Source organism: Teleopsis dalmanni, chromosome 1, assembly GCF_002237135.1.
Source record: "Teleopsis dalmanni isolate 2A chromosome 1, ASM223713v2, whole genome shotgun sequence".
NCBI classification, from domain to species: Eukaryota; Metazoa; Arthropoda; class Insecta; order Diptera; family Diopsidae; genus Teleopsis; species Teleopsis dalmanni.
The window spans coordinates 78,359,238-78,386,861 of record NC_051846.1 but is presented as its reverse complement, the minus strand read 5'-3'; the positions used below and the strand labels follow the sequence as shown (position 1 = coordinate 78,386,861).

The 27,624-nt window shown below is 26.5% G+C and overlaps 1 protein-coding gene across 1 annotated transcript; it reads right to left on the bottom strand.

The window, feature by feature from the left end:
- Positions 1–1,265: 1,265 nt before the first annotated feature.
- Positions 1,266–27,624, bottom strand: LOC119672949 (ecdysone 20-monooxygenase-like). The gene is made up of 8 exons (XM_038084133.1): positions 27,435–27,624; positions 4,120–4,425; positions 3,836–4,034; positions 3,383–3,778; positions 3,051–3,225; positions 2,761–3,000; positions 2,116–2,331; positions 1,266–1,580 (listed from the first exon to the last, which is right to left on the bottom strand). The coding sequence occupies exons 2-8, from the start codon at positions 4,415–4,417 to the stop codon at positions 1,470–1,472; spliced, it is 1,635 nt and encodes a 544-aa protein (XP_037940061.1). The 5' UTR covers positions 4,418–4,425; positions 27,435–27,624; the 3' UTR covers positions 1,266–1,469.

Genomic DNA, 27,624 nt, shown 5'->3' with positions numbered 1-27,624 from the left:
AGTTTAAGTTTACAAACGCATAATATTGGTTGATTGTCTTTTCAAAAATAATAATCAATTCATGAATTTTATTAATAATCAAAATATAAAACTGAAAATTATTAAAATATTTATTTACAAATTAATTATTAATTTATATGTATTTAAAAATTACTTTTTTTTAAAGTTACAAGGGTTCAAATAGAAATGAAAAGACAACAACAAAAATTTTAGATAATATATTGACATTTGGCTGACCATAAAATGCTATTTCAAGTATTGCCAAGTACTCATCACTAGTGAACTGTTAAATAGTTAGTTTTTGTTGTAAGACGCGTCGCTTTCGGCAAGAAAAAATTAACATTAATTACTTTTTTTGGTTTGTCTTTATACTGCAGCAGTTTTAATACAATAATTAAGGTTATTTCAAATTTAATCAGCAGATTATTACTTGGGCTTAACAGATATAGAAATTTAATAAATTCTATAATGTGTATCATTTATGTCGCAGCTATTGCACGCCTATGGCGCACCTATGCTAAGCGGGTTACTAGAGCCACGTACGAAAATTTCAGTGGCACGCACGCTAGGATAAGAATATTAGTGTAGTACATATGGCACATATGGTTATAATTTAAGTGACTTTTTTCATCGGCTTTTTAAATTACTAAGACCAATAATAAAAATCCTTAAATTTTACAATTTTTATAGACAAATTCGTAGATTTAGCGATCTTTATTTTTTTTTCATTAATAAATTTTTGTTCAGCAATAAATAATTGAAATTATTATACTACATACTAGGAATGATTATGCTATATTTTGGAAACAAATATATTAAACTAGTTTTAAGTTAATATCATTCGAGATTGTGTTATACTCTTTGTGCATTAGTTGAAAAACAACTATTCAAATAATTAATATAAGATTAGATTATTGAAAAAAGGGATAGTGTAGTGCGACCTAAAAGATCACTTGTGCTCCGTTCTTAGTCTTGCATCATTATGATCCATGAAATACCCTTCTAGGTGTTTATTCTGATGATTGTGCATTAGTGTGGGTCACTCCCCAAACACATGGTATGCAGTTTCTCTTTCTTCACTACAGTATCTGCAGTTTGAGTTGGTGATAGGTGATTATTCAATCTACAGTGTTATATATGTAATAAAAATACATATATAACAATTTATAAAAAGTAAAAATTCTTTTAATATATTTGTAAAAGTCATCTTATTTTATTTCATATATTAATATATTTACATATACATAATTATCGTTGTTTATATTTCACAAAATAAATAAATTCTTACTTATAAATACACAGTTACAGTCTTTTGTTACAAAATATTTTCACTTTTTACCTTCTTAAATTATAAATACAATTTATTTAATTTCTACTTAGGTTTAATTAACTTCATGATATTTTTGTCTGTTTTTTTTAAATATAAATAATAATTTTTTATTTACAACTGGCAGCGCTATGAGAAGAGATCAAAATGTTCGATCTCGTAATACTAAATTTAGTGGCGTTTTAGGGGCGAGCAAAAATTCAAATTCCATTTCAAGCGGTTTTTTAAAACTAATATCAAAAGCGAGCAGAAGCTGTAAAAAAATAATTAAAAATAAATAAAAATGAATTTCTATATAAATATATAGAATAAAAAATAATATTAAGTAATTTTAATGAATTTGTATAATTTATTAATAGATAATAAAATTCCTTTGATATTTTTAATAATTTATTATTTTTTTAATTAGTTGGTACGAATAATATTTAAATATACATGAAACATGAAATTTAGTTATTATTTAAATTAATAGTTCGTATGTTGAAGAATTGCACCACACATTTATTACAAAACTAATTATATTTTGGAACTTGCTCGAACTTTAATAACAAATAAAAACTTAATTTAAAATTTTAAATTAAGTTTAAAAAAAAATTTAGTGGATTTTGTCCTAAAAAATTAGTACCGCAATTTTTATTTGTTAAATATCACATTAAATTATAAATCTACTTATGTATATTGCATTGATTTTTTTTATGGACAAAAAATGCGGTTATGTGTTTTCAAGTCTTATTATAATGAAATAATAATTATTATAATGAAAAACAAAAATGATGAATATGTTTTACCTTAGCCACTAGCAGAACAATTTCCATTTCAACAAATCTTTTGCCCGGACATGTTCTTTTTCCAATGCCAAATGGCACAACAATTGTCGAAGAACTTTGATTGTTGACTGAAAAATTTCCAGCGGGATCAAGCCATCGTTCTGGACGATATTTATGTGCCTCTTGGAAATTAGACTCTTTCAAGCAGGCAGTCATTGTTTGGCAAAGCACAACAGTCTGTAAGAGGTTAATATTTGTTTGTATAATAAATTAAGAAATTAATAAAATATTTAAAAACTAAAGAACTTTTTGAAATAATGTTATAATTTCGGATATCAAAAATAAAAAGTACATAATTTCCAATGAGTCATAAAATTTGAAAATTATATATGAAAACAAATTTAAATTATATATTAAAAATATTTTTTTTTTTAATCAGAAATTAAATTTATACGAAATTTGAGTAATACCGAAATAAAATTATAAAAATTATTAAAGAATCTAAAAATAAAATAAGCTAGCTAAAATATGCTAAACTAGAGTATAACTAACTATAACGTTAGTTATACTATAAATGAAATGCTAATAGTGTGCAGGTGGAATAAACGTATGTAATATTATTTAATAAATTTTCTCATATATACACGGATATGATAAAAAATTTACCCCTGCTTTTATATTGTATCCCGACAACTGCATATCTTCCTCAAGTATTCTGGCCAAACAAAATGCAGTTGGACGTATTCGATAGGATTCCTGCAGACACGCCTTGGTAAATGATGCATTCGTTAACGCTTCCTGGGTTATGTTTGTATTGCGATATTCGCGAAATTCTTCAATGATGCGTTCAGCGGCATTTGAAGCCGTAGTGACGGAGTTCAAAATAAATATTAATGTATTTGCCAGCTAAGAGAAAAAAAAATTAAAATGAATTCAAGAAGTTTTTCAGAACTCACAGTTTCAATGCCTGCAGCTATAAAATCGATTAGAGCAGATTTTTTATCCCGTATATCTAAGTCCTTGACTTCCAGTATATTTAGAAATACACTACGCAAAGCCGTGTCATTATCATCATGCATTAAAGTGTTACTATCTTCTTCTAAAGCCTTATCAACCATCTCAGACACAACACTGCAATATATATTATGTTAATGACTATACATTGATTATAATAAATAAATAACAAATAACTACTAAAATTAATGCTTAAATATATCAATAATTAATAACTTAAAAATATGAAAAAAATACATGAAAGAAAATCTAAATGAAAGGTATTATTACGCACTCATAAATAATTTCTTCGGAACGTGCAAATTTTCTATAAACCATGCCCGGTAACAGTTTCCACCATCCTGAACTGTAATAAGAATCACGTTGCGCGATAAACAATTGCTTCACAGCCACAGCCAGTGTTTGTATCTTCTTTGGTTGCTTTGACTTTGTCGTCAGAAATCCCATACGGCGACCGAGTATAAACATGCAAACCGCCTCTAAGCCCATTAAATTTGCTATATCTTCGAAATTTCGAACTTCATTTGTCAATGGATCACGTTCTTTGCGTAATAAATCTATAAAGTCGTCACAAATACTATTGAGGGCAGGTAAAAAATGTTGTATTATACGTGGAGAAGTTATAGATGAAGTTAGCGAAGAACGTAATTTATGCCAAGTGGGGCCTTGTCTGAAATGATAAACCCATTTAAAGGTCAGCATTTAAGAATTTTATTATAATTTGTACTCATTGACAATGCCAATACTCGCATAACGATCAGGACGTGAGCGTCTATAGGTAACAACTATTTCGGTAGGTGGTCGAAATGGATATTTACTGGGGTACTTTAGCACCTTTTCGAGATCGTTTTTGTTAAATAGGTGCACCACTGGTATGCCGCCACCTTTAACCTCACGCACAATATCGCCATACTGAAGATTTAATTCTACGAAGAAAAAAATTTTTTTTTAAATACAAAGTCTATTAAAGACGTAGTAAAATATATGTTTGTAAACCCACCACACACTCACCCGTGTACACTTCGTGTAGTTTGGACATTTTGAAGTCACGCGTAAATAAATTTCGCAACCATTTGAAGCCGAAACTTGTATTCGCTGCTGGTCCTGGTATATCCCAGATTGTGTCTTTAGGTCTTGGATCGTTGGCGTTTGGCTGTTGGTAGCCATTCTGTGTTGTGTTAAATTTTATAAATTCCTGGCGCTCCAGTAGCGGTTTGAGGCACTTAGACAAAATGAAGTGTCTGTTCACATTGCAATAAAATCCGAGCAGTAAGGCTGCTAGGATTAGTACCACCTCAACCATAACCATAGATTTTTCTATAATAAAGAAAATTTAAATATTTTAAATGTTTAAATTTTTAATATTATGTGATTAATAGTTTAGTAATTTATTTATATAAATACAAAATAACATACTTTTATAACATATACTTTTTAATATTATATTGTTAATCGTTTTGTAATTATATACAATATAATTGTATATAAAAGAAACGAGTGAAGATCTATTTTAAGTTCATTATTTACAATTTTTTTTCCAAAAAAAAAATTAAAGGTGAATTCATATAGTATACTTATAAAATACTTGTCCATGGTATTAATTTGGGTTTAATACAATATATTGACACCATAAGTTCATATATATGTATGTCTCCATATTAGATTAGTTTAGATTAGATTTTAAAACAAGAACTTTTCACCATGTCACTACATCCTTTAAGGATTATTGTGACACACCCTCTTTAGTTCCATAGACGAGTAGCAGTTAAGAAGACCATTATGTTCTTTGGAGGGATGTTGCCTAATTCCATTATAAGTAGATGAGCAGTAGATAAGTACCGAAGTCTGAGTCTGGCGAGACTATCACAGTGACACAAAATATGTTCTGCTGTGTCCTCTTCTTCGCAACAAAGTCTGCAGCTACCTCTAGTAATAGCTGCTGTTTCTTCTTCTTCACAACAAAGTCTGCAGCTATCTCTAGTAATACCTAGGTTCAATAGATGCTTTTTAACTAGTGAGTAGCTCCCTAGTTCTGGCCTTTGATCGATACGGTATGGATCCTTTATGGATCCTTTAATTATTTAAAATTGTTGTCAATGGCAGGTGTGTTCTTCATTTTGACAGCGATATATCTTCAGTTCTAGGTCCAGTATCGCCTAGAAATATGTCAACATTTTTTGAAAACAAAGTCATAAGTATAACTTAGGACGTAACCCTTTAGTTAACAGCCACACAGTCGGATGTGTACATATATGTATAATGTATGGAGTTCTTAACTTTTTCATGTCGTTAGTTGTTTTTGTATGTACTTAACCTAGTGTGTACGGTGTATATTAATGTATAAATTTTTGGGTCTTAACATATAAATATTAAAGACTAAACGTATGAAGTATATGAAGTTCTGATATTTTAAATTTATATATAAATGTATATGACGAATATATTTTAATTAAGATTAGTATGTATGGAGTTTCAGTTTGAGTGTTAACCCTCTATTATATTTAATGTTAAAGTTGTTATTGATTAATTTACAAAAAGCGTACTTAAAATTAAACATGACATAAATTTTTCATATGATCAATCGATACTGGTTTCAGACATGCGAAATTAGCAAAACTAAACTTAAAAGCTGCGCATTGAATTAGTCTTCTAGCCACGCGTCGGCTGCATCTACCAAAATCAAATAATCGTCTGGACTTAGTCTAGCATGTTGTTGTGACTGCCTCACATTTAATATTTTTTTTAAACTTTATTTAATGTTTTTTTTTTTAAAAATACTAATTTTAAGTTTTTATTTGTTGCTAACCAAGACGTCAAAGTTTATTTCAAACAAATTTTTGCAAGTCAGTTTCGATTTTGTTTATAATGTTTGCTAATTATTATTGTTAGTAGCGATAATGTTTTAAATTTTTATTATCTTCATATAGATTATGATAACAATATATTGCCACAATGACAAAGAAATTTAGAGATACTTGTTTGGAAAATTTTGAATACACCGATGAATATAGAGTAACTTAATTCTTATGGATTGTAAAACGAAAATTGTTCCATGAAATACTTAGAATAAGCAAATACATTCAGGTATAACAGATAACCGAATTACAAGGTTAGAACCTTGGAATAGGTGGTCTAAATATATACAGAAAATAAAAAAGTAAATACTCTGATATAAATGTGACATATTTGGTAGATTTTTATTTATTCTTGATTTATTATTGCTCTCTAGAATAATATATACATAGATTTATAATATTAGGATTATGCAATTACTAAGGTTTGAACCTTGGAACAAGTGGTCTTAATATATACAAACAATTAAAAAAGAAATACTCTGATATATAGACCACAAATGTGACAAATTTGGTAGATTTCTACGTATTCTTGATATATTATTGCACTCTAAATATATATATATATAGTCAAATTTCCATAACTCGAACTTCTATAACTCGAATTTTCTATAACTCGAACCAAAAACTGTGTACCAAGGTTTTAGAGAGCAAATTACATACAATTCTGCTTCCATAACTCGAACTTCTATAACTCGAATTTCTCTATAACTTCAACAAAAATTTTTTCCCGTACCGATAGAAATATGGGGAAAGTGCATTTTATAAGTCGAATTTTTGTTTTAAGTATAAATGCATTTTGCTATTAGGGGAAGTCCCTTTTTCCAAACTAAATGTTTAATTTTTTCTTTCTTATATTGCTTCTTTGTGTGAATGCCATTCGCTGGTAGTGTGGTTTAAAGTTAATAAAATAAGTTTCAATGCTACTCTTAACGATTATATTGAGCTTGACAATGAAATTTGTACATCAAAATTTCCTACAGATGACGATATTATTGAGCATTATAGCTCTGAATTAGTGGATCTGATTCTAAGCGCAACGGGGTTCGGTGGTTCGGTGGATGTAATTGTTCATCAACCTACCATGAATGAAGTAGAAGACTCATTCAAAATTCTGAATTAATATTTGCAAATGCATGATAGTACAACTGATGATCACTACCAAAGTATGAATAAATTGGAATCTCTTTTTACTGAAAAAAATAAAAAAATTAAAGTCTCAAACCGTAATTTCTGAATATTTTACTTCAGTATAATTTCTGTGCTGTATTTGTTTGTAAATAAATAAATATCTTAAAATGTAATTCTAGTTTCTTTTAAAAATAAAAAACAAATAAAACAATTCTCTAACTCGAAGTCTCCATAAGTCGAACTTTTTCTTCGCAAAATTGGACTTCGAGTTATGGAAGCTTGACTGTATATATATTTATAATATTATTAGGTTTTTGCAATTAATTAGGTTAGAACCTTGGTACAAGTGGTTTAAATATATACAAAAAATTAAAACAGAAATACTCCGATATAAAGATGACAAATGTCACATATTTGGTAGATTTATACGTATTCTTGGTATACTAATGCTCTCTAGAGAAATATATGTCTAAAGAGAATATATATATATATTAAAGAGTTGTTAATTAAAAAGTCGGTTTCCCCTCCTATTATCGGAATAAGTTTAATACTGCTTGGAATTAGTGAAGTGCATCAAACACTTTTACTTTTATAATAATCCATCAAGTTTTGAAGTTGTTTTCATATCTCTCTGTAATCGGTTTTGTTTCAATATATTATTGTTATAATTAATATTCATATAAATGCGAAGTCGCATGCCATTATCTGCAAAGCTAGTTTATTTAACAAAATTTGTTGATTGTTGTGATAAAAACGCAAAAATTTCCTCGTCATCGCCCGTCCATCGTCAACTTGTGAACGTTTTTAAATATTAACGATTCTCATTAACGCCACCTTTTATGATTTCTTATCTTTATTTTTTGTTTTTTTTTTGTTATTTTTGTTATTTTTAGCAGATATTGTAATATTTTGCACTTGAAAATTAATTCACATAATTAAATGTTTAAATAAAAATTATTATTTAATAAATTGGAATTAATTCAAAGTCGTCATCAGAAACTATGCAGCAGTTTTTATGAATGAATGCGATGAGATTTTGTCAGACTGACAAAATATTTCTAATATTTTTAATTTTTTTTTAATAGTATTAAATGCATTTGTGCAAAATAAAATTATAATTGTATATATAGAAATCTTATCAGATAATTTTTTATTTATTTAATTTTAATTAGGTGAGATTTAAAACACAGACGCCACGCAGATTAGCAAACGGGGCTTTAAAATTTCTCAGTTAAAAGATTCTTAAATGTTGAAATATGAAACTTTAACATTATAAATTTTTATTTTTTTCTTATATACGTAAAGTATACATAAAGTGTATAATATACTGTGCTTCTCCATACAAATTCTATGATCAAATAAATGGCTTTTTCGTTTGTTAAATCTGGAGTAATTTTTTCAATCGACATGCTCTTTTAATGCACTTTCAGTGCATTTTCATTTTTGATTGGTAAAACTGGGGCAAAATGTATAACACTCGAGATGAATTTATAACACTCTAGATATTTTGCCAGAGTAGCAAGATTACCCTGAAATTAACAGCTGTTTCGTATGATATGACCGACAAACTGTAAGTTATTGATTCATATATGTTATTGGGCAAAAGAGCAAATGTCTACTAATACGATTATAAAAATGTTAGATTATTCTTAAAATGTTCAATTGGGTCACAAAATTTGACAGATCTAGAGTAAATCTATATTGAATCCAGATTTACCTATTGAAAACATCATAAGTGAAAGTGTTTAAAGTACGAGTAAAGTAAAGTAATCCCTAATTTATTAGTTTGAAGCACTTAATAGGTTTAATATTGCCATTAGTATTGACAAAGGCATATATTTTTTAGTAAGTGGCAACATTCAAAGGTATGTGTCAAAAGTTTATAACAACATAATATTTAGTGATCAAGTTACATCGGTTTTATTGGCGCTTTCTGGTAATTCTTACTAAATTGAAATAATTTTGTCTTTATATGTTCTATATGTTTATATGTTCTTGTTTTAAATAAGAAAAAAGTCTGGACAAATATAGCACTGGTTTAAAAAGTGTTTTAGTGACTTTTGTATCGAAAATAATTTTTTGCTAGAGCTTTTCTGAATTTAAACTCGACTATATAGCACCATAAATGCAGAACGACCGTATTCGGTAGTGACGTCCGGGTACATTAAAAAACTACATTAATGATCGTAAAGTAAAATGAAATTTAAGAAGATAACTCACACCTTTAAGATGGCAGAACGAATTGTGTAAATACTTAAGGGTTTTGTGAAGAGGTGTAGAATTTTAAATTAAATTAACCCTCACGCAAATAAATAAAATTATTCAGTTTTTATGTTTATTAGATAATTCTATGGTATATAATATAATATGTTATATTTACTATAAAGCTATAATAATACTCTTTAATTTGTCTGAATACTAGAAATACATGGAGCATATTTCTTATTATATCTCGTTGTTATATGTGGGCCCATCATACCATTAGTCCATAAAAAATACAAATTAGCACATTTTGTCAGGGTACAACGGAAGTTGTACCATCTGAATCTAACGATATAGTGAGACAAAGTTAAGTATTATAACCTCTTGGTGTAGCACTCCTTAAACATTTTTTGCTAAACATTTATTATTTTGGATTCACACATATGGATATAATTTATAAAAGTTGCTAAGATGTAGGCTTTGTATGTGATTTAGCTAAGGCAGTTAATTAAAAAATAATGTTAGTACATAGAATTATATATTCTTTTCTTTGCTCTTTATGGTTACTTCCTTCTAATGTGTTTAAAAAAAGTATTATATATAAAAAAATGGTAGAATTAAGATTGTTATCATGTGCCTCAAAGTGTTGTTATATGTTGATATTATGTTGTTTGCAGATTGTTTGCAAATATCCAAAACATAATAGATAAATTAAAAGAATTTTGCGATTTGTTGAGACTAGTAAAGTTTTTGAAGCGACAGTTAAATTAGTTTTATGCAGCGTAAGTAAAGAAAGTGAATAACATTAAGTATTAGAAAAATTACACAGATTCTACATAAAGAGATATTTTCGTTTTCTAAAGAATACGCTAAACTTTATGGTGCAAACGTAGACTGAGCTACCGATCCTTTATACCCGACCACTAAAATTTCATTTTTTATACCTAAGCAGTGTAAGAAATTTCCCAGATAATCGAATTGAATAAATCATTCATGCAGCATCTTGTATATGAAAAACTATTATTTTTTAAAAAATAGGATGTTTTGGCATCCGATCTAAATATGACTTTCGATTTGTGTAATAATGGAAACTGGAAACTGTAGCAGAAAAATGTGATTACGAAACTAATTATTGAAGAGCACAAAAATTATATAGAATAAGCAGAAAACAGTATCTCAAGGAGCTGCTTATAGTAAACAGAATTATGTCTTAGATTTCCAATAAATACTTTCATGAACAATATGAAGTAAAAACAATTAGAACAATCTTCAAAACCTGTGGAGGTTTCGAACAAACAAAGGCTCTTACGTCTCTGCTAGGTTCCATATGAAAGTAAATGGGTTAAACTTTAAAGTGAAAGGTGATGTTATATATTTAGTAGCCGAGTGCCTAATTTTAAAAGAATATAGATTACTGCACAGACTTTTGCTCGATTCTGATGAAACTATACAAATACTAAATGGTTTTAATTGAAGATTATTATATTTATGGCATTTAACGCATTAAAAATTTGGAACATATAATTAATTAACAATAAAATTTATGGAATCATGTGATAATAATTTAATTTAATATTTGAATTTCATAATTAAATTTAATATTTAAATTTCATAATTTAATTTAATATTTAATAACTTTATTTAGTATTTTTTATAAGTACTAAGTTAATTAATCTACGCCTTTGGGCGATGATAAAATTTCCATACCCGTAAGCTTTATTATATAATTATACTAATTTATAAATTTTTTTTTATAACACAACAAATTAAAAATAAAGCTAGTATTACAACTACTATAAAAATATGTTTTATATATATATATATATATATATATATATATATATATATTCAGTACACTAAAGACGACTATTGTCGAAATATAGGTAATAATAAAATATATTTTTTTAAAAACTAATTTAAAAAGTTGTATATTATTTAACATTGACGAATTAGCTCGTTTAAAAATATATAATATAAATAAAATTTATTCATTAAAGCAATAATTTATAAATATTATATGTTTTGAAAAAGAAAACAAATACTTTAGATATTTTTAGATTTTATAGATTTTATTTATTAAACAATAATTCAATTTAACATTTTATGGAAACTTTATATATATGGCATAACAATGATTTTAATATTAGCATGCTAAAAATAAAATTTTTTCATTGGCTAAAAATCAATGAAATTAAATCTAACAATGTTCATACAACAATGTTCTTTTTATTGCATATATACCTATGTAAATAATGAAATTGATGATAGGTCCATTCAAACTTTGATATATTGTATTGTGTTACCAAGGTCAAAAAAGAACTGAAGGAATGATTATTGTAGATAAGTCAGAAGTAGAGTTATATGTGTAGTAGCAATATACTAATTATTAAAGCTTTGACGTAAAATCACCCAGCAGCCGGTACTACGGACAGAAGAGTTGTATTGTACCAATTTCACTATTGATTACACAAAGCCCATTAAAGCTTTGTGAATAAAATCAAGAACTAAATCTAGAGAAAAGCTTTAAATATGTTCTGGTGACAGTCACATAGAATATGCATAGTAGTTTCCTCATCTTCGAGGCATAATCTGCATTCCGAATTAGCAGATAATCGTAGTTTATGAAGATGATATTTCAGGCCATAATGACCTGTTATGAAATCTGTTATCAACTTTAAATGACATTTTGAGAATTTAAGAATGTTTTTATTGTAGTATGGTTTTATTAGTGCTTTGCTTTGTCTAAGTCCTGTGAAATCTTACCAGTACTCCAGCCGTATATGATTTTCCCAGTTTAATCCACAAAAGAGTTAAGCGCCTGTGAAAGCAGTTTTTGATGCAGTTCTGTCTAGCTCATCAGCTTCTATATTTCCCAAAACTCCCCTGTGACCCGGAACCCAGTAAAGGCTTACCTTATTCCGAGCGATACAATTATACAGGATCAATATTTTTCTATTATAAGCGGGAGCTTGTTTAAATAACTCAACTCATTTTCAAAGTCACATCTAAATTTTTCTGAATGAATTATATGCATAAATTTCTTTGATTTGCAATGTGTAGTCCATGTTAGATGAATGAGCGGTTTTTTGGTATTTTCATTTTACTAATTTTTTTCATTAAAAGGGAATCAACAATTACATTTCTGTCTTAAACGCTTATTCTAAACAATTTAAAATCTTGAAATCTGGATATCATTTAAGTGTGGCACTTAAAGTATTGCTGATATGAAACAAAAACAATATAAACGATCATTTAAACGAGTTCTTGTTTTAGAACCTGAAAAAGAATATCGCAATAATAAAAAATTAATAATGCATTTTGCATATTAATTTACAGCGTAAATATTTGAAGTATTTCTATAATTATTCAATATATGCAAATGTGTATAGGCACATGCCTGCCCATCATTTGAATAACCAAGCAGCGATCCACTTCCTGCTCGCAATTAAAACACTTCCGTTTGAGCGAAAAAAAAAAATTATTTCACATAAAATTGATTTTTTAATCGGTCAATATGGCAACTAATAACAACAACAGCAGCAACAACAACATCGCTTCAATAATGTAGAAGCAACTACAACAAAATTCACTTTCTTTCTTGTTGTTGTTGTTGTTCTTATGCAATATTTATGGCTGTGCATAAACTCGATCATTTTATGGCTTGGATATGTTTTATTATGTTTGTTTTGTTGTTGTTATGTTTTGCTAGTTGTTGTAGCCGAGCACTACTAGTCAGTATGGAAATACCTATGTGTATGTGTATGTATTTTAATTAATGTTTGCAAATATGAATGTTTATGAGTGGTTGTGTGTTTTTGTGTATTAACAGATTTATTTGTGATATGCATGTGCTAGTGTGTGTGTGTGTGTGTAAGTGTATTTGAGTTTTTTATTATTTGCTTAGTTTATGTTTGTTGGCTAATGTTTGCTGCTTTTTAATTAGACGCGCAATTTGAGCGTTAGAAACTTTGGCCTTAACATTGAAGACGCGCGTGGACTAACATTAACCATGTTTGACTGGAATAAAAAAAAAACAGACGAAACCGGCTTTTTAATTTTTTCACAGAAAAATTACAACACAAGAATAACAAAACAACAACAACAAAATAAAAACACTAACAAAAACAGAAGAACGCAATAAGAAACCCTCATGCCTAATACCGGGTTTGGGTTTGGGTTTTTCTAACGATATAATCACACAAGACAAAGTTTAAATGCAATAACAAAAAAAAGGTACATAAAAAAAACAATAAATAAATAAATAAAATATTTTTAAATCGACTTCTTTTTTTCTTTATTTTTATTGACGTTTTTTAGAAACTGTGCCCACTGTAGGAATTTGTGCCTTGTATAAAATTTATGCATAAGTTATTCTTTCACTTTTCTAACATTTTTCAAAGCTGGGAACATTAAAACCCAAAGTCAATGCCAAATGCAGCTTTCTCAAGACATTCTAACTTAAACCGATCAAGAAATTGTTATTTTGTTGTTTTGTTTATGTGTTTTGTGGCGGTTGTTGTTGTTGCTGTTGTGTTGTGTTGTTATCGTTGCTATTGGCGCTGCTGCTGCTGTTGTTGTTTATGGCAAATTTCTAATAAATTTCTTTTCTATTTTATTCAAAGCAGCGAAACAGGAATACACAGAGAGTTAGTTACTTCTTTACGCACCTCGCAGTACAATGAACCTCGGCTTTGGTCTTAGCATTGCCATCTGGTGGTAGCATTGTTAGCCGTTAGCGTTGTGTTATGTCTTGGTTGGAAATATTCATAGTTTGTGGCTTAGCGTTTGAAAGTAAGTAGGCAAGGTAGTTGAGAAGAGTTAGGGAAAAGTGACATAATCTTAGCTTGGCATAAACTCGTTGTTTGGAAATTATGAAAGAATGTGAAGTAGCTTAAGATTATTAAGTAAATAATTTTACTTGCGGCTAAAATAGCACAAAACAAATTAAAAAATAATTTATTAGAAAAAAATTGTTTATTGGTAAAATGAGTAACGCAAAAGAATAACAAATAGTAAGAGTGTTTTTTTTTCGTTGTGAAAACAGTCACATAAATTTATTTAAAATTTTTGGATTTGCATGACAATGCGTAAAAGTTAAAGTTAATTCGAAATTATATTTACTGGAAGAGGAATAATGTAGATTTAATGGAGATCAATGAACTGTTTTTTGCAATTTTTTACCTTTTCAATTTGATCATAGAAAACAATAATGAATGTAATAAACACCTTCGTTATAAATCTTTCATATAAAACTTGTGACGTGTTTAGAATTCTTAACAATTGAAAGTTTAAAATATTCATGTCTTATTAAGGATGACGGATATTGCTTTCAATTTATATTAAACATTTTTTCGTATCGAAAATAATGCTTTCACCCTAAACTATGAATAAATAATTGTTCTACACATCGTGGTAACTGCTTTAATAGAATTTTGTTTTATTGTCTGTTTTTGACTATTCTAATATTTAGTCGAGGACATAGTCTTTATTTTTCCATCAATTGTTATGCATCGTGCAAGAACAAAAGGCAAATTAATATAGAAATATAATCTATATGTTTATATACCATATAAATATAAACATATATAATATATTTATATGTTTATTTACATGTATTTAAATATGTAATTACTTTCTTTGTTTATTATTAATATAAAGTAAAGATGAAAATATTTGTAATATAAATAATTTTGTGTTAAAATTAAAATATAACTAAATATTTAACACAGTTTAAAAAGTGTAAATTTTTTATTTTATTTAAAAAAAGTTTTTTAAATTTATGTGTTAAATAAACGACCTAAGCCCAGTAACAAATGTAGAAACTAATTGAATATTAATTGTAATAACAATTTATAAATAATATAATTATTATATGTATATATTTATTCTTATTTACTTAGCAGTTCCTTTTATTTTTAACTATTTGAAAAGAATTTTTGAGAATTTTACTTTAAAAAATAATTTAACTAAGATCATTAATTAACTAAGTATTTCGTCATCTGTTTTTTCCGTTTCCGTTCCGTCATTAATTTTTATGAGATAAACTTGACATGAGTTTGACCCAAAAAAAATTGTATCACATGATTTTATTGTTATTATATCAATCTTATTGCAATCTTAAAAACTATCTATAAATAAGTAACAACTACTTTTATATTTACTATTTTCAATTTCTATTTACCACTTCTATTTACAAGTTTATTCATAATCTTTTCTTCAATACAGCTTTTCCATGCTGTTACTATTTACCTACATCTTGTATCAGTCAAGCTTGATCTAATGCAGTTATATACGGTTCTATGATATGCTATATGTTGTGCAATGTAGTAACTGAAGACACCAAATTATTGGTAGAGTACCGTCTATGGTAATATAGCAATTTAACAACATAATATAACTTTTTTGCATTATGTAAGGTGCTCAGGTGCAACGGTTAGAGATAGCTGAGGAACAGAGATGTCTGCGCCTTATCCAATGCAGTTCCGTTACTCCAAATTATATTTACTAATAAAATAATGAAAGCGAATAAACTATCGGCAAATTGATAACCCACTTTATCTAAATTTAGTACAATAGCTCTTCTTTTCAAGTGTGCGATAACATTTGAGTCTCAGTTTTTTGAATAAATTTTGATCTTCATACTTAAGCGAATACTCGAAAATGAGCAGAAAGTGAAACTTATAAGCATCATAAAGGACAAGATTTTACTGATGTTCAAAAAGAAAACTAAAGTCGATATATAGAAAGAGTTATTAGAGTGAAAAAGATGGATCGCTTCGCTCGGATATTGCAGTACACAAAATATGCTTCACTTTTCATGATCGATGACGCAAAATCTTCCATATTTGATGACCAAATGTACAAAATGCATTTCATTCTTAAGACTAATCTTACTAGTTAACTTATATATGTATACATATCAGGTATATGGAAATGAGTTTCGTATATATATATATAAATATTTACATATATTTAATTATTATATACTGTTGAACTAAATGCATGACTTCATTGCCGTCTACCAATAAGTTAATTAACTTCACTGTATAGTTCAAAATAATTTTATTTTATTTAAATTTATAAATTTTCTCCTAATATCTGTGCCTGTATCTCATTGTTTTTTCTACACAGCCAGAGAGTGTGTCTCAGTATTGATTTGGTATTATTTACCATAATGTCTTTTTTAAAATATTGCATCAAGATTTTTAATTATTATTTAATAAATAAAAGAAGGTTAGATTGCCTTTATATCAAAGATATCAATTAACTAAAATGCTTGTTATCCTCTTTAAATAAATACAACATCTGAATATGATTGTACAATCATATATAGATAATTCGAAATAAAAATATTAACATTGTATAAAGTTTCTACATTAATAGTTTTTTAATTTTATTAGCTGTTTAAATAATCGCATTCAAAGATCGTTTGAGAAGAAATAGTTTGAAACTCTAAAAGAAATTAAATTTATTTCTGAAGAACTAATTTTCTCTATTAAAATTTCAATGAAAATTTCTAGAGTGTGGCCAAGAGAAGCTAAAAGACCATTGCTTTTCCTAAGTAACATCCGTAAATGTCTGAAGAAATATTTGGGCACCCGTGTGTAATAGCCTCCGTTGCTTGAGGAACTGGGAATTATAACAAGATTTAGTCAAAAGTTATCTTATATATAGCTTTTGTTCTCATTAGTTTTTATGCTGATGTAACTAATCAGCTAAAATGCATTCTGTAGAATTAGTTTAGAGATTTAAAATCAGCATCTTAAAAGTAATAATTTGTTATTCCTTGGAGCCCTTCGTCTACGTTTTCAATTACGTATATGTACAAATTAACTTACACTTCTTTGAAACTACTTATTCAAATCTAAAAAAAATTCTTTCAAAGTAAATGACTTTATATTTTACTTAAATAAATTGTGTATAATTCTCAAAGTGTATCTTAGTAATTAAGATATTTCGCTACTTTATTTGAAGAAGATTCTGTTTATATTTTTTATGATTATGGATTATTTCCACTTTAAAAAACTCAGTATTTTAAAATGTAACAAAAAACATGTAAATGTTCTTTATAAATAAAACATAAATTATAAAAATAATTTATTTTAAACGTATGTTCATAATATATGTGCCACTAAATGAATAAATTATATATATAACATATTACATTATTTAAATAAATAACATTTAATTTTTACAAGTGGATTATTAAAAATCAATAAATTATAATATAAATAATATTTAAAAAAATACTTTAATTAAATTTGTTTGGAATTTTCATATTTAAAAATAAATAACCTGAAGTTGTTCTGAAAGAACATAAACATTTCTTATTAATGAATCTTTTTTCATGTTTCGAATATTAAATTATATTTGGCAAGTCAAATTTTTTTTTGTTAAAATGGAGTTATATTTCATTTCGATATCGCTTTTTTCAAAAAAAAACTCGTGATTAATAAAATTAATATTTATACAAAAAAGCAATAAAATGCTAATACGAAAACATAAATTTTTAAAACTAAAAACAAGATTAAAAATTAATTTTAGCTTTGTCGAAGCTTTAATAGCTCTCTCACATTAGTTATATTACAATTTTTTAATTTTTATATTAAAATTTGTTTTTGACATAAAATTTATTTTATATATACATTTGGGAAAAAAAACAAACTGATTTTCGGTTGTTATTTTATTTAGACCCGCTTGGATTCGAAGGAAATCCCTATAAAAAGTATTATTTGATTTGCCCAAAAACCGACTGATGGCAGTTTACTGAGGAATTAGTAGAAAAATTGATGGATTAAGCTAAATAAACTCTTTTTGTTATGCTGTTTAAGAACTTGATTTCCGACATACACAATTTAAAGATGTCTCTTATAAGAAGCGGAAATTATCAGTTATATCAGCATTACTTAAACAATGCAAACATATAGTTTTCAGTGAAATATATTAGAGGTAGCCAAAGGAGTACCTTTGAAATGAGAATATTTTTATTTTAGTTTTGTTTTGGCTATGTTTATTTTTTATTTTCAAAATTATTTTGTTAGTTTTACTAACAAAACCTTTCCTTTTAGTGTAATTAAACAAAACCACCAATTAAAGCATTTTTCACTTACGACACCTGACCGGATGTAAAAATCTGGTACCACAGGGGTCATGGTCTGCAGCTTCGGCTGTCCTGACCATTGAGGTTGGCACCTTAAAGAGAATGTCGTGGTGGTTGTGGTTAAAACCAAAGTTTAGGCGGGTAGAATGATTGTATTCATCTACAATCATTCAATGTGGAGTTGCATTTTTCAATCGGGTGTTAGATAGACTTCGCTTCTTACCATGGAGGAAGTTATGTCCAAACATATAACTTCAACTGGTACCGGCGGAATTCTTCGGAGTTCAAATAGGATGTTCATCGGCGCAATATACTGATACGTTTGTGAAAAATACCGTCGTGTTGAGTCTTGACAGCAGGTATCCATGTAAAATTCTGCACGTTCTTGGAACGATTTTGGATTCATATTAAAAAAATGTTTGTAGCGCGTAACCAATTGTTTAGTGTAATCTGCAACTCCAGAGTGAAAATAATCAGGAACTTGATATAACCCATAGCCTTACTCTATTTTAAAACAAGATCGTCTTTTATTATATTATATTTTTATATAAATTGTGATTATTAATGGAATGCATGTTCCAATTGCACACAATAAAATAAATGTTAGTCCCTTATAAATTTTACACGTCTATAACAATAGGTGAATTCACTCTGTCTTGAAAACTCATGGTAATGTGCACGATATGCGCAGATTGCGCCAGCTTGCAATGGATAACAACAAAATACACGTACAGAGTTTCTTGCAGTAGCTTGCAATCTTGCTATACCTAAACCCATGTGTATATGTTTGCAATGAAACCTTGCAACGAAACAAAAAAAGGACAAAATAAAAACAGCAACAACAGCTGTTTCATTTTAGTGTTGCAATTCTGCAACAGAGGCGTTCTCGCAATCTTGCAATTTTAGTATAGCATTCTTGTATTCTGTGTACCTTGCAATAACTTTGCAAGACAGAGTGAATACGCCTATTAGTTGTTTAAATTGCAATGCGAAATTCTAAGTTTTTTTGCTAAAAGCTTTTATGACTTTTATTAGATGTACTGCGTTTGTGCTGAACTCTTATTTTAATATGCAAAATATACACCATTTCAAAAAAAGAAAAGTTCGCCATTGTCGAAAGTCGCTATATCAGTCGATACTTTTATTTTTAAAGTTCTGTGTAACGTTCCTTTTGTAATCATATTATGCTTCTAATAGCTCTGATTGATGTTTATTAATATAGTTAGGAGATATTATATAGATATATAATTTAAAATAAATTTTTAATTTATTTATTTTATTTTGTTTTATTTTTTATATATTAAATATATACACTTATCAAAAACACCACTTATATGTTATTAATTTATTATCTTGGATCGTGTTTATTAGTTCTTATCATATTTCATATCACATGAAAATCTAAAATCGTCTATACAGAATATAAAAAATAATAATAATAATTGTGCTTAGTAAGCAGAAAAAATTAACGAACTTAATGTGAAGAATTCTATGAAGAATTGAAAAAAAAATTAATAATTACCTAATACGCATTCCTGGTGCTCATAATCGTTTTGACAATAATCAACAAAGGCAACAAACAGAAACAGAACTGTCGATCGTCATGATTGCAGTAGCAGTAATTGTAATAATGAACTTGAATATTTTGTGTTGGCATAAAATAAATAATCGGAGCCATAAATGAAGTATATACATTCATTATATATTGTATATAAATATTAAATTTTATTGCTACAAATGCACTTTTGTTACGGCTTTGTTAAAATCGAAATTGAATTACGCACCAATGAAGAAAAAAGTCCCAATTACACTCAATTTTGTCGAAGTGTCTTCGGAGTGCATTAAACTTCAGATAAAATTCTAAATGTTTAAAAAAATTTTAAGGAGTATTTTGTGTGTAAATTTTGTATTTTTTGTACATTTAGTTGTAAATGTCAACGATATGAAACCGAAACAATATATCAGCATTGGGTTTTATGATCGTTTTAACGACTTTACAGAAAAAAAAATTTGCGTGATAAAAATTAATTCAATGTTGCAGTAATTAAACCGCTAATAAATCATCGAAAATTATATTTTATTTCCCTTGCAATGTCGCTCTTAATTGCCTTAAATCACAAAACATTTTGTTAAAAGTGGCGCCCACGAAATCCTAAAAAAAATTTTAAATTTGTGATTAATGCTAAATTTTAATTGTTAAATTTTACCATTTATATATTTTTTTTTTTAGCTAATTTAAAACTATATTTATTAAACATTAAACATTATTATTAAATTATTAAATACACTTTTTCAATCCAACTCAGACAGCAGATAATGTAGGGAAGAGGAAGAAATTGCATACCATGAGCTTGGGGAGTGCCCGCCTCTTATGCACAATCGGAAGAAACACCTAGGAAGATATTTCATGGACCATAAGGATTCAAGACTAGGAAAGATAGGCTTTATACTGTCTTTTATTAAAGAAATCGGACTTGGAGAAATACTTTAATCCGACTAAGGGGCACAATAGATCTTTTAGGTCACAGTGCACTACACAAAACTATTACAGGCTTTACACAGATAGCTATTAACTATAGTTTAAAAAAATTTTTAAAGTTTACATATATATGTAGTTATAAATATAAGTTTAATTATGATACTTAATCGTAGAGACGCTACATGGTCTTTATACAATATTTTATATTATTTACATAAAAAGGTAAAAGCCTCTGAGTCGGATCCACACAGACGAGCATTCTGGATCTCTTTCAGAAACATTTGTTAAATATGATCTCTTGCGATAAAAAACGTATTTTTTTGGATTTTTTTGAATTTTTTTGGACAAAATCTTTTAGTTTTAATAAAATAATTAATATTAATTATTAAACAATTAATTATATTTATTTAATAAATATATATCTATTTAAGTTTTCTAGAAAATGAAACCATTTAAATTGCTTAACTTTAAAATTATTTCTTTGGGTCAGTTGGTTAAGGAACGCTGATTCTGAGTTTCAAATGTGACAGGGACCGAGATCGATTCCTGGTACTTGCAGTCTCAAAAAATTATTTACGAATAATTAAATACAAGAATTATTTCCAAGACAATTTTCAATATAAAAAAGTAGTTTTGTTGTTGTAGTTCAATACTTTTCGAAAACCTCATTATTTCTTTCTACAATTTTCAACCTATGCAATTCTTATATCTTGAAATATTTCATTTGCATTTTTGGCAGGACCATGTATTGTCAAAACATTGTCTTAAGAATAGCTTTGAAATAAAAATAAATAACTACAAAAATAACTTTCAATTCGCTGTAGTTGTGTTTTGAAATAAAACTGTAGCTTATAAGTTCGCTCTAATTTAAAAAGTATGGCAAATACTTTGGTTAATATTATTTAAAAATAAAGTAAAAAAAAACTTAAGCATTGAAAGTTTGTGCAGCCTTGGCTATTTGTGGAAAAACAAGATTAGTCATCGTTTCTAATGTGACAGGCACAAGTTCTAAGCCTGGCAGTCTGACAACATAAAAATTCGAATATTTCCTAAGATCACTGATAATGAGTACTTCGTAATATTCGAAACAGCGTTGTATGGTTAGCCAAATTTCAATAAATTAATTAAATTTTTGTTGTTGCTTCTTTATTACTGTTCGAACCCTAAAGTTTCTTTTATTTTATACACGTTATATTATATATATCCTTCATCAGTAATACTCATCTTGATGTACGATTTTATAAAATGATGTTTTCTTACGTTATTATGAGCAATAGAGAAAAAACTAAACATATATTCTGTATGAAAAGTATTCAGAATTATTAAATAATCCACAACAATCATCAAGTACATAATCGCAATGCCAGCCCTTGACTCAGTGCTCCATACACTTTTCATAGGTTAATGATGTGGTTTTCAACTTCTTTGGTGAAATTTTCTTTATTGACCGCAAAAATGTTAGAGTTTCCACTTACTAGAATTTATCTTAACTTTATCTTAACTAATCAATTATACTATTCTTTTTGTGGTTTTTATATTCAACAATCTTTAAAATTTTAGAACTAACAATGCTTTTACTAGATTTAAAAACTTATTCAAAGTCATTTGAAGTTTGGAAGCTTTGATTGTCTAATATAATTTTTTTGCATTTATTTCATTTATATATAAGTAGCCTTTGGTGCGTATGAGTAACATTGAATATATAGTTATTATTTTAAGAATAACAAAGTTTAATTATACATATGTACAATGTAGTATTGTTATAATGATTGTCTATTTATAGATTTTAATGATTAATTTTACTATTTTTTCACTTTAAGAGTTTAAGTTATAAGTTTTGCTATAAGTACAAAATGATTAAGAACTAATATTTATCAACTAATTATCGTTAAATTTTCTTTAATTTTTAATATATATTTTAACTTAATATATTGCATTTTAGTTAGAATCTAACTCAATGTTACTTGGAAAAGGTTTTTATAACTTTTGCATACTAACAGAATAATAGACTACGTTTAACATTCTTTAAACTTAAATTGATTCTCCGATAATACTAAATTCTCTTCTTTAGAGTAGTAAAGAGAATAATGAATTTATTACTTTTCATTAAGTAAAATTTAAGATTTGATTATAATATGTGATTCTTCTATTCTTCATATTTTATAACAATGCAGAGGTTGAGTAAAAAATTATTTTTCAGAAAATATTTACAGAAACTAAGATCTTCAATTTCAAACCCTCATAATTTTCAATGACTAATTGTATATTAACTCAAGATTATTTAATAGAATTCGTTTATTAATCCTTGAATAAAGACAGATAGATGTATATATATAACATAAATCCCTTGGAGTGTCATGTTTTTCAGATAATCACTGAAATTTTTTTGAAATTATAGTTGAACTAAACCTTGGTAGGTCTGTCAAACAAAAACAACTTTTATGTGGTTAAATCGACATAGTTAAAAAATTTATGTGTAATAAGAAATCATCTCCAATATTAAAATCATGTTAAATCATTTGTACTTTTCATAATCCAAATCATTCAATTCATTTAAATATTAATGAAAATTTTGCAATGCAATAAGTCATCGTTTTAGATCGGTGAATATTACCTTATTATTGTAGGGTAATAGACGTTAAACAGAAATTTTTTAGGTTTGTATTAGCGTCTATGTTATTTATTTAAAATTGTTAATTTTTTTATTAAGGTTGATTTTTTTTCTTAAATCTGTCACGTCTTATGACGAAAAAGAAAAAGAAACTAGAAGAGTTCGAACAGGAATGAAGAAGTAACAACAAACATTTGATTCAATAAATTAATCCATTTTGGTTGTTGCATCTTCAATACTGTTTAAACCCTTCTTGGTAACTTTTATTTTATAATTAAATTATTATTTATTTATTAAAGTTGTATTGTTATTGTATGTAAATAATTTTATTATCAAAAGATGTATTTAGAAACGTTAAAAATAAATAAAAATAAAAAAGTGATGTCGCTGTTATATAGGACTTTAAAATCTAATGTGACCATAAATCCGAAGTACATAAATAATAACGAATTATTGCTTGCATAATGTATATGTTTAATATATTATATTGTATAAGAGTTAAACCAGACTATGAATTCTTAAATAAGTAGAGGTTTCAGGGGCTTATAGTGATACTCATATAAGAATACTGTTTCGAAGTTCATATTAAATAATTGATTTAAAAGATTGCTTTATATCTAATATTAAAAGGTCCGGTATATTTTAGGGTGGATTTGCATAGACCGCTGAGTGTATAAAATAATATTTTAATAAATGCAAAAAATGCATGGACTATTTATTATTTGTAATATTGATGATGGGTTGTTATCATAAAATACTTGATCTAATAATTAACAATTTTAATGGCTTTTATTTTCTCTATTTTTTTCGTTTTTACTGTTGCTAAATTTTTGATTTGCTGAAGTATATACATAGATACACAAGCATGAATGTAAGTAAATTAATAAATCACTGAATATTAAATTAATCAATCTTATTGCTATTTTATTCTCGTTTTAAAGTGTTATTTTATCTTTTAAATAATTAAAACCTAGAAACCAAAATTAAGAGCATTTTGAACTGCAAAATTTTATACTTAATAAAATAATTAATTTTAATGCAGTTCAAGTTTTGAAAAATTTGATTTATTTTATTGGAATTTTCAATTATATTTGGTATCTGGTGTGATTACAAAGAAGAGGAGAAGCTATTTTAAAAAGATAAGCAAAAAATCCAAAGGAGATATTAGTTATCAGATAGGCTTATGTCCTTTAAGAATTGTTACGTTAAGGATGGTGCTAAATAACTTCACTTATATAATAATAACAAATAATACCATTAATAATCAATTGCAGTTAATTATTTATTTATTTTTAAAATGAATTAGAATAAAACTAATCAATTTTAGTTTGAAGTGTTCTTCTATCAGGTTCTATTAGGAACCCGATAATTACTAAAGAGCTACAGAATATTTTTTAATACTTTTTAGTTTAGCAACTAAATTATTTTAAGCCCATCTTTATAAATGTTCTACAGATGAGTATGACTAATCCCTGACTTAATAATATTTTGTTTAAATGTGGAATTATTCTCAATTCAACTATTAGTCAAAAAATATTGTTCTTTCTCTACAAGGTTTTTCACTTTCTTCTTTCTCTACATTGTGATCATTTGGTCCGAATTGGAATTACGAAGATCGTACCACAATTGTTTAGTTGTAGAAGTTGTGATATAATAGTTGCGCAATTATTGTATTAATTAAATTTTTTTTTTTTAAGTTGATGGAATTAATTTAAATATTAACTCAACAAAAAAATTTTTCCACATTTGTCAAGACGTACTTTGTAATTGTCTTATAAAAACTTTTTTCTTCATTACCATATTTCTTCATTATTTATTTTTCATATTATTCACTCTCAACTCAAATTATTATTAATAATAATAATAATTTTTTAGTTATTAAAAATATAATTATATATAATAAAATAAACATTTAAATATAATAAGATTGTTTAAATTGATGAAATAGATACATATATACATTTTTAACAGCGGACCTTGTGTTAGTTACCAAAAAAATGTCAACTTAAACATCATTTTTTGATGGATGGCACTACCTAGCAAAACCTAAATTTGTCAGTAAATTAAGTAGGCAATTCCATTTATATATAAGCCTGGTTTTGAAAAGATTAACTTCATTTTTGCTAAGTTTTTTTATTTTTAGTTTGCTTAAATAATAATAATTTTTATATATGTTGCCTATATTCTTAGGCAACACTCGTGTTATGATAAATATTGTAACAGCATATTATTACATTTCACACGATACGTAACATTCTTGAAAAATTATTATTATCCATAATTTATTCTGCTTGGATGTCAACCTGAGTTTTAAAAATCGTGACAAGGTAAAGTACGACCTATTTACAATCTATGTGTTATATTATTGCTAAGGTTACACCTTTGTTTGGTACTGAGCCCCAGAATGTCACTAATTTCGTATTGTTGTATGTCTCCGTTAGTGGTTTGCGTTATATGTTTAATGTTTTCTTAATTTATTTTAAGGTGGTCCATTGGTTATTTAGTTTATTCAAAACTTTAGAAAACGTTTTGAATAGATTCCTTATTTATTACAAGAATTACGATGACATCTGCACACGTTATTTGCTATATAAAGTATTACTTTTAATGATACCTTACATCCAATTTCAATTCAAAATCATTTGATGGCTATTTATTATTGACATTCGGTTTTTCAGTAGAATGCTATGTATTTGCTGTAAATGTTATTATTTGAAATGATTCATATATAGAAAATTGATTTTCATAAAAACTGAGATGATATTAGTGCATCAATTCTGTTGTGCTTTAAATATATAAAAATGTTTTATTCTCTATTAAAAATCATTTTAACGTTAAGCATTTTCCAAATGGATATACCCATAAACGTATATAGTAATAAAAATTAAAAAAAAAATTTAATATAGACAATAGAATAAAGAGCATGATGTATATATAGTTTTAGTAATATTAATTTATGAGAAATCGTGATCCTGATGATGACTCTCAAGGAGAGTCGAAATATAGAATCTATTAAAAAATATTAAACAAACGTTGAATTATTTAACAAAAAGTGATCTATAGCCGGATAAAAAAAAGAATATATTAAAACCATTTTAAAAAAAATTTAAAATATGTGTAAGACGTATTAAACACGTACGTGATAAATACAATTACTAATTTTTATAATATAAATTTAGAGGGTTTTCGAATAAATAGAGGTTTTTAAATAAAGCTTCTTTGTCACCATGTAAAGAAAGCGTAGCTTTTCATAAACATTAATACTTTATTCTATAATATTAATTATTATATAATTTTTTTTAAAAGGCGTATATGTAAAATATTGTGTTAAAATATAGATAAATAAATTATATTTATATTATTGATTTCTAACACAACTGACATCACGCGGTTTAATTGTCTATGTTTTCCATTATTATATGACTTAATATTTATTTATTTAGTTTTATTTATTTACTTGTTTATTTTTGTTTACTAAAAAGTACGGTAAACATAATGTAAATAAAATGCTATTTGAAAAACAATTGAAAAATGTTAGAAAGTACCAGAACTTTCGTAGTGTTGAGTTGACCTCATTTAAGATCTAATACACGTGATTCAGCATTTCACAATAATTGCAATACTTTTATAATAATTATATTATATCAATATTTTTTATTAATTATATTACATTTATAAAATAAATGATACACATAACAAATTTTAAAAATTTGCAGTAGAAATTAAAAATTATAATTATAAATAAATATTGTACAACAAATAAAAATTAAATAAATAAATATCATATTAGAAATATATATTTTTTTATATAAAAATATACAAAATATCTATTAAATATACATAATTTAAATTTATGTTGATATTGATATTTAAATAAAATTGTAAATAGTGTACGATTTATTTAAATTTATAAAATATAATAATAAAATATTACTAAGTTGTTTTTCTTACCTTTTTAATTTTTCCTTTTATTGTATAAATTTTTATATTGAAATTATTGATTAATTTGAGGTTCAAGTTCACTCCTCAAACTCGTCGTATTTGCCCTTTAATTTAATATTTGCAATTTATGAGTTTTTTTTCTTCGTTTTCACTTATGCAAAAATTATTACAAAATTGACAAATGAATCAATTACGTCGC

Coding starts and splice junctions, on each gene's coding strand:
- LOC119672949 (XM_038084133.1), bottom strand. CDS start 4,417: ATGGTTATGGTTGAGGTGGTACTAATCCTAGCAGCCTTACTGCTCGGA. Junction 2,332..2,760: donor GATACAATATAAAAGCAGGG/GTAAATTTTTTA, acceptor AACCTCTTACAG/ACTGTTGTGCTTTGCCAAAC. Junction 1,581..2,115: donor TTGTTCTGCTAGTGGCTAAG/GTAAAACATATT, acceptor ATTTTTTTACAG/CTTCTGCTCGCTTTTGATAT.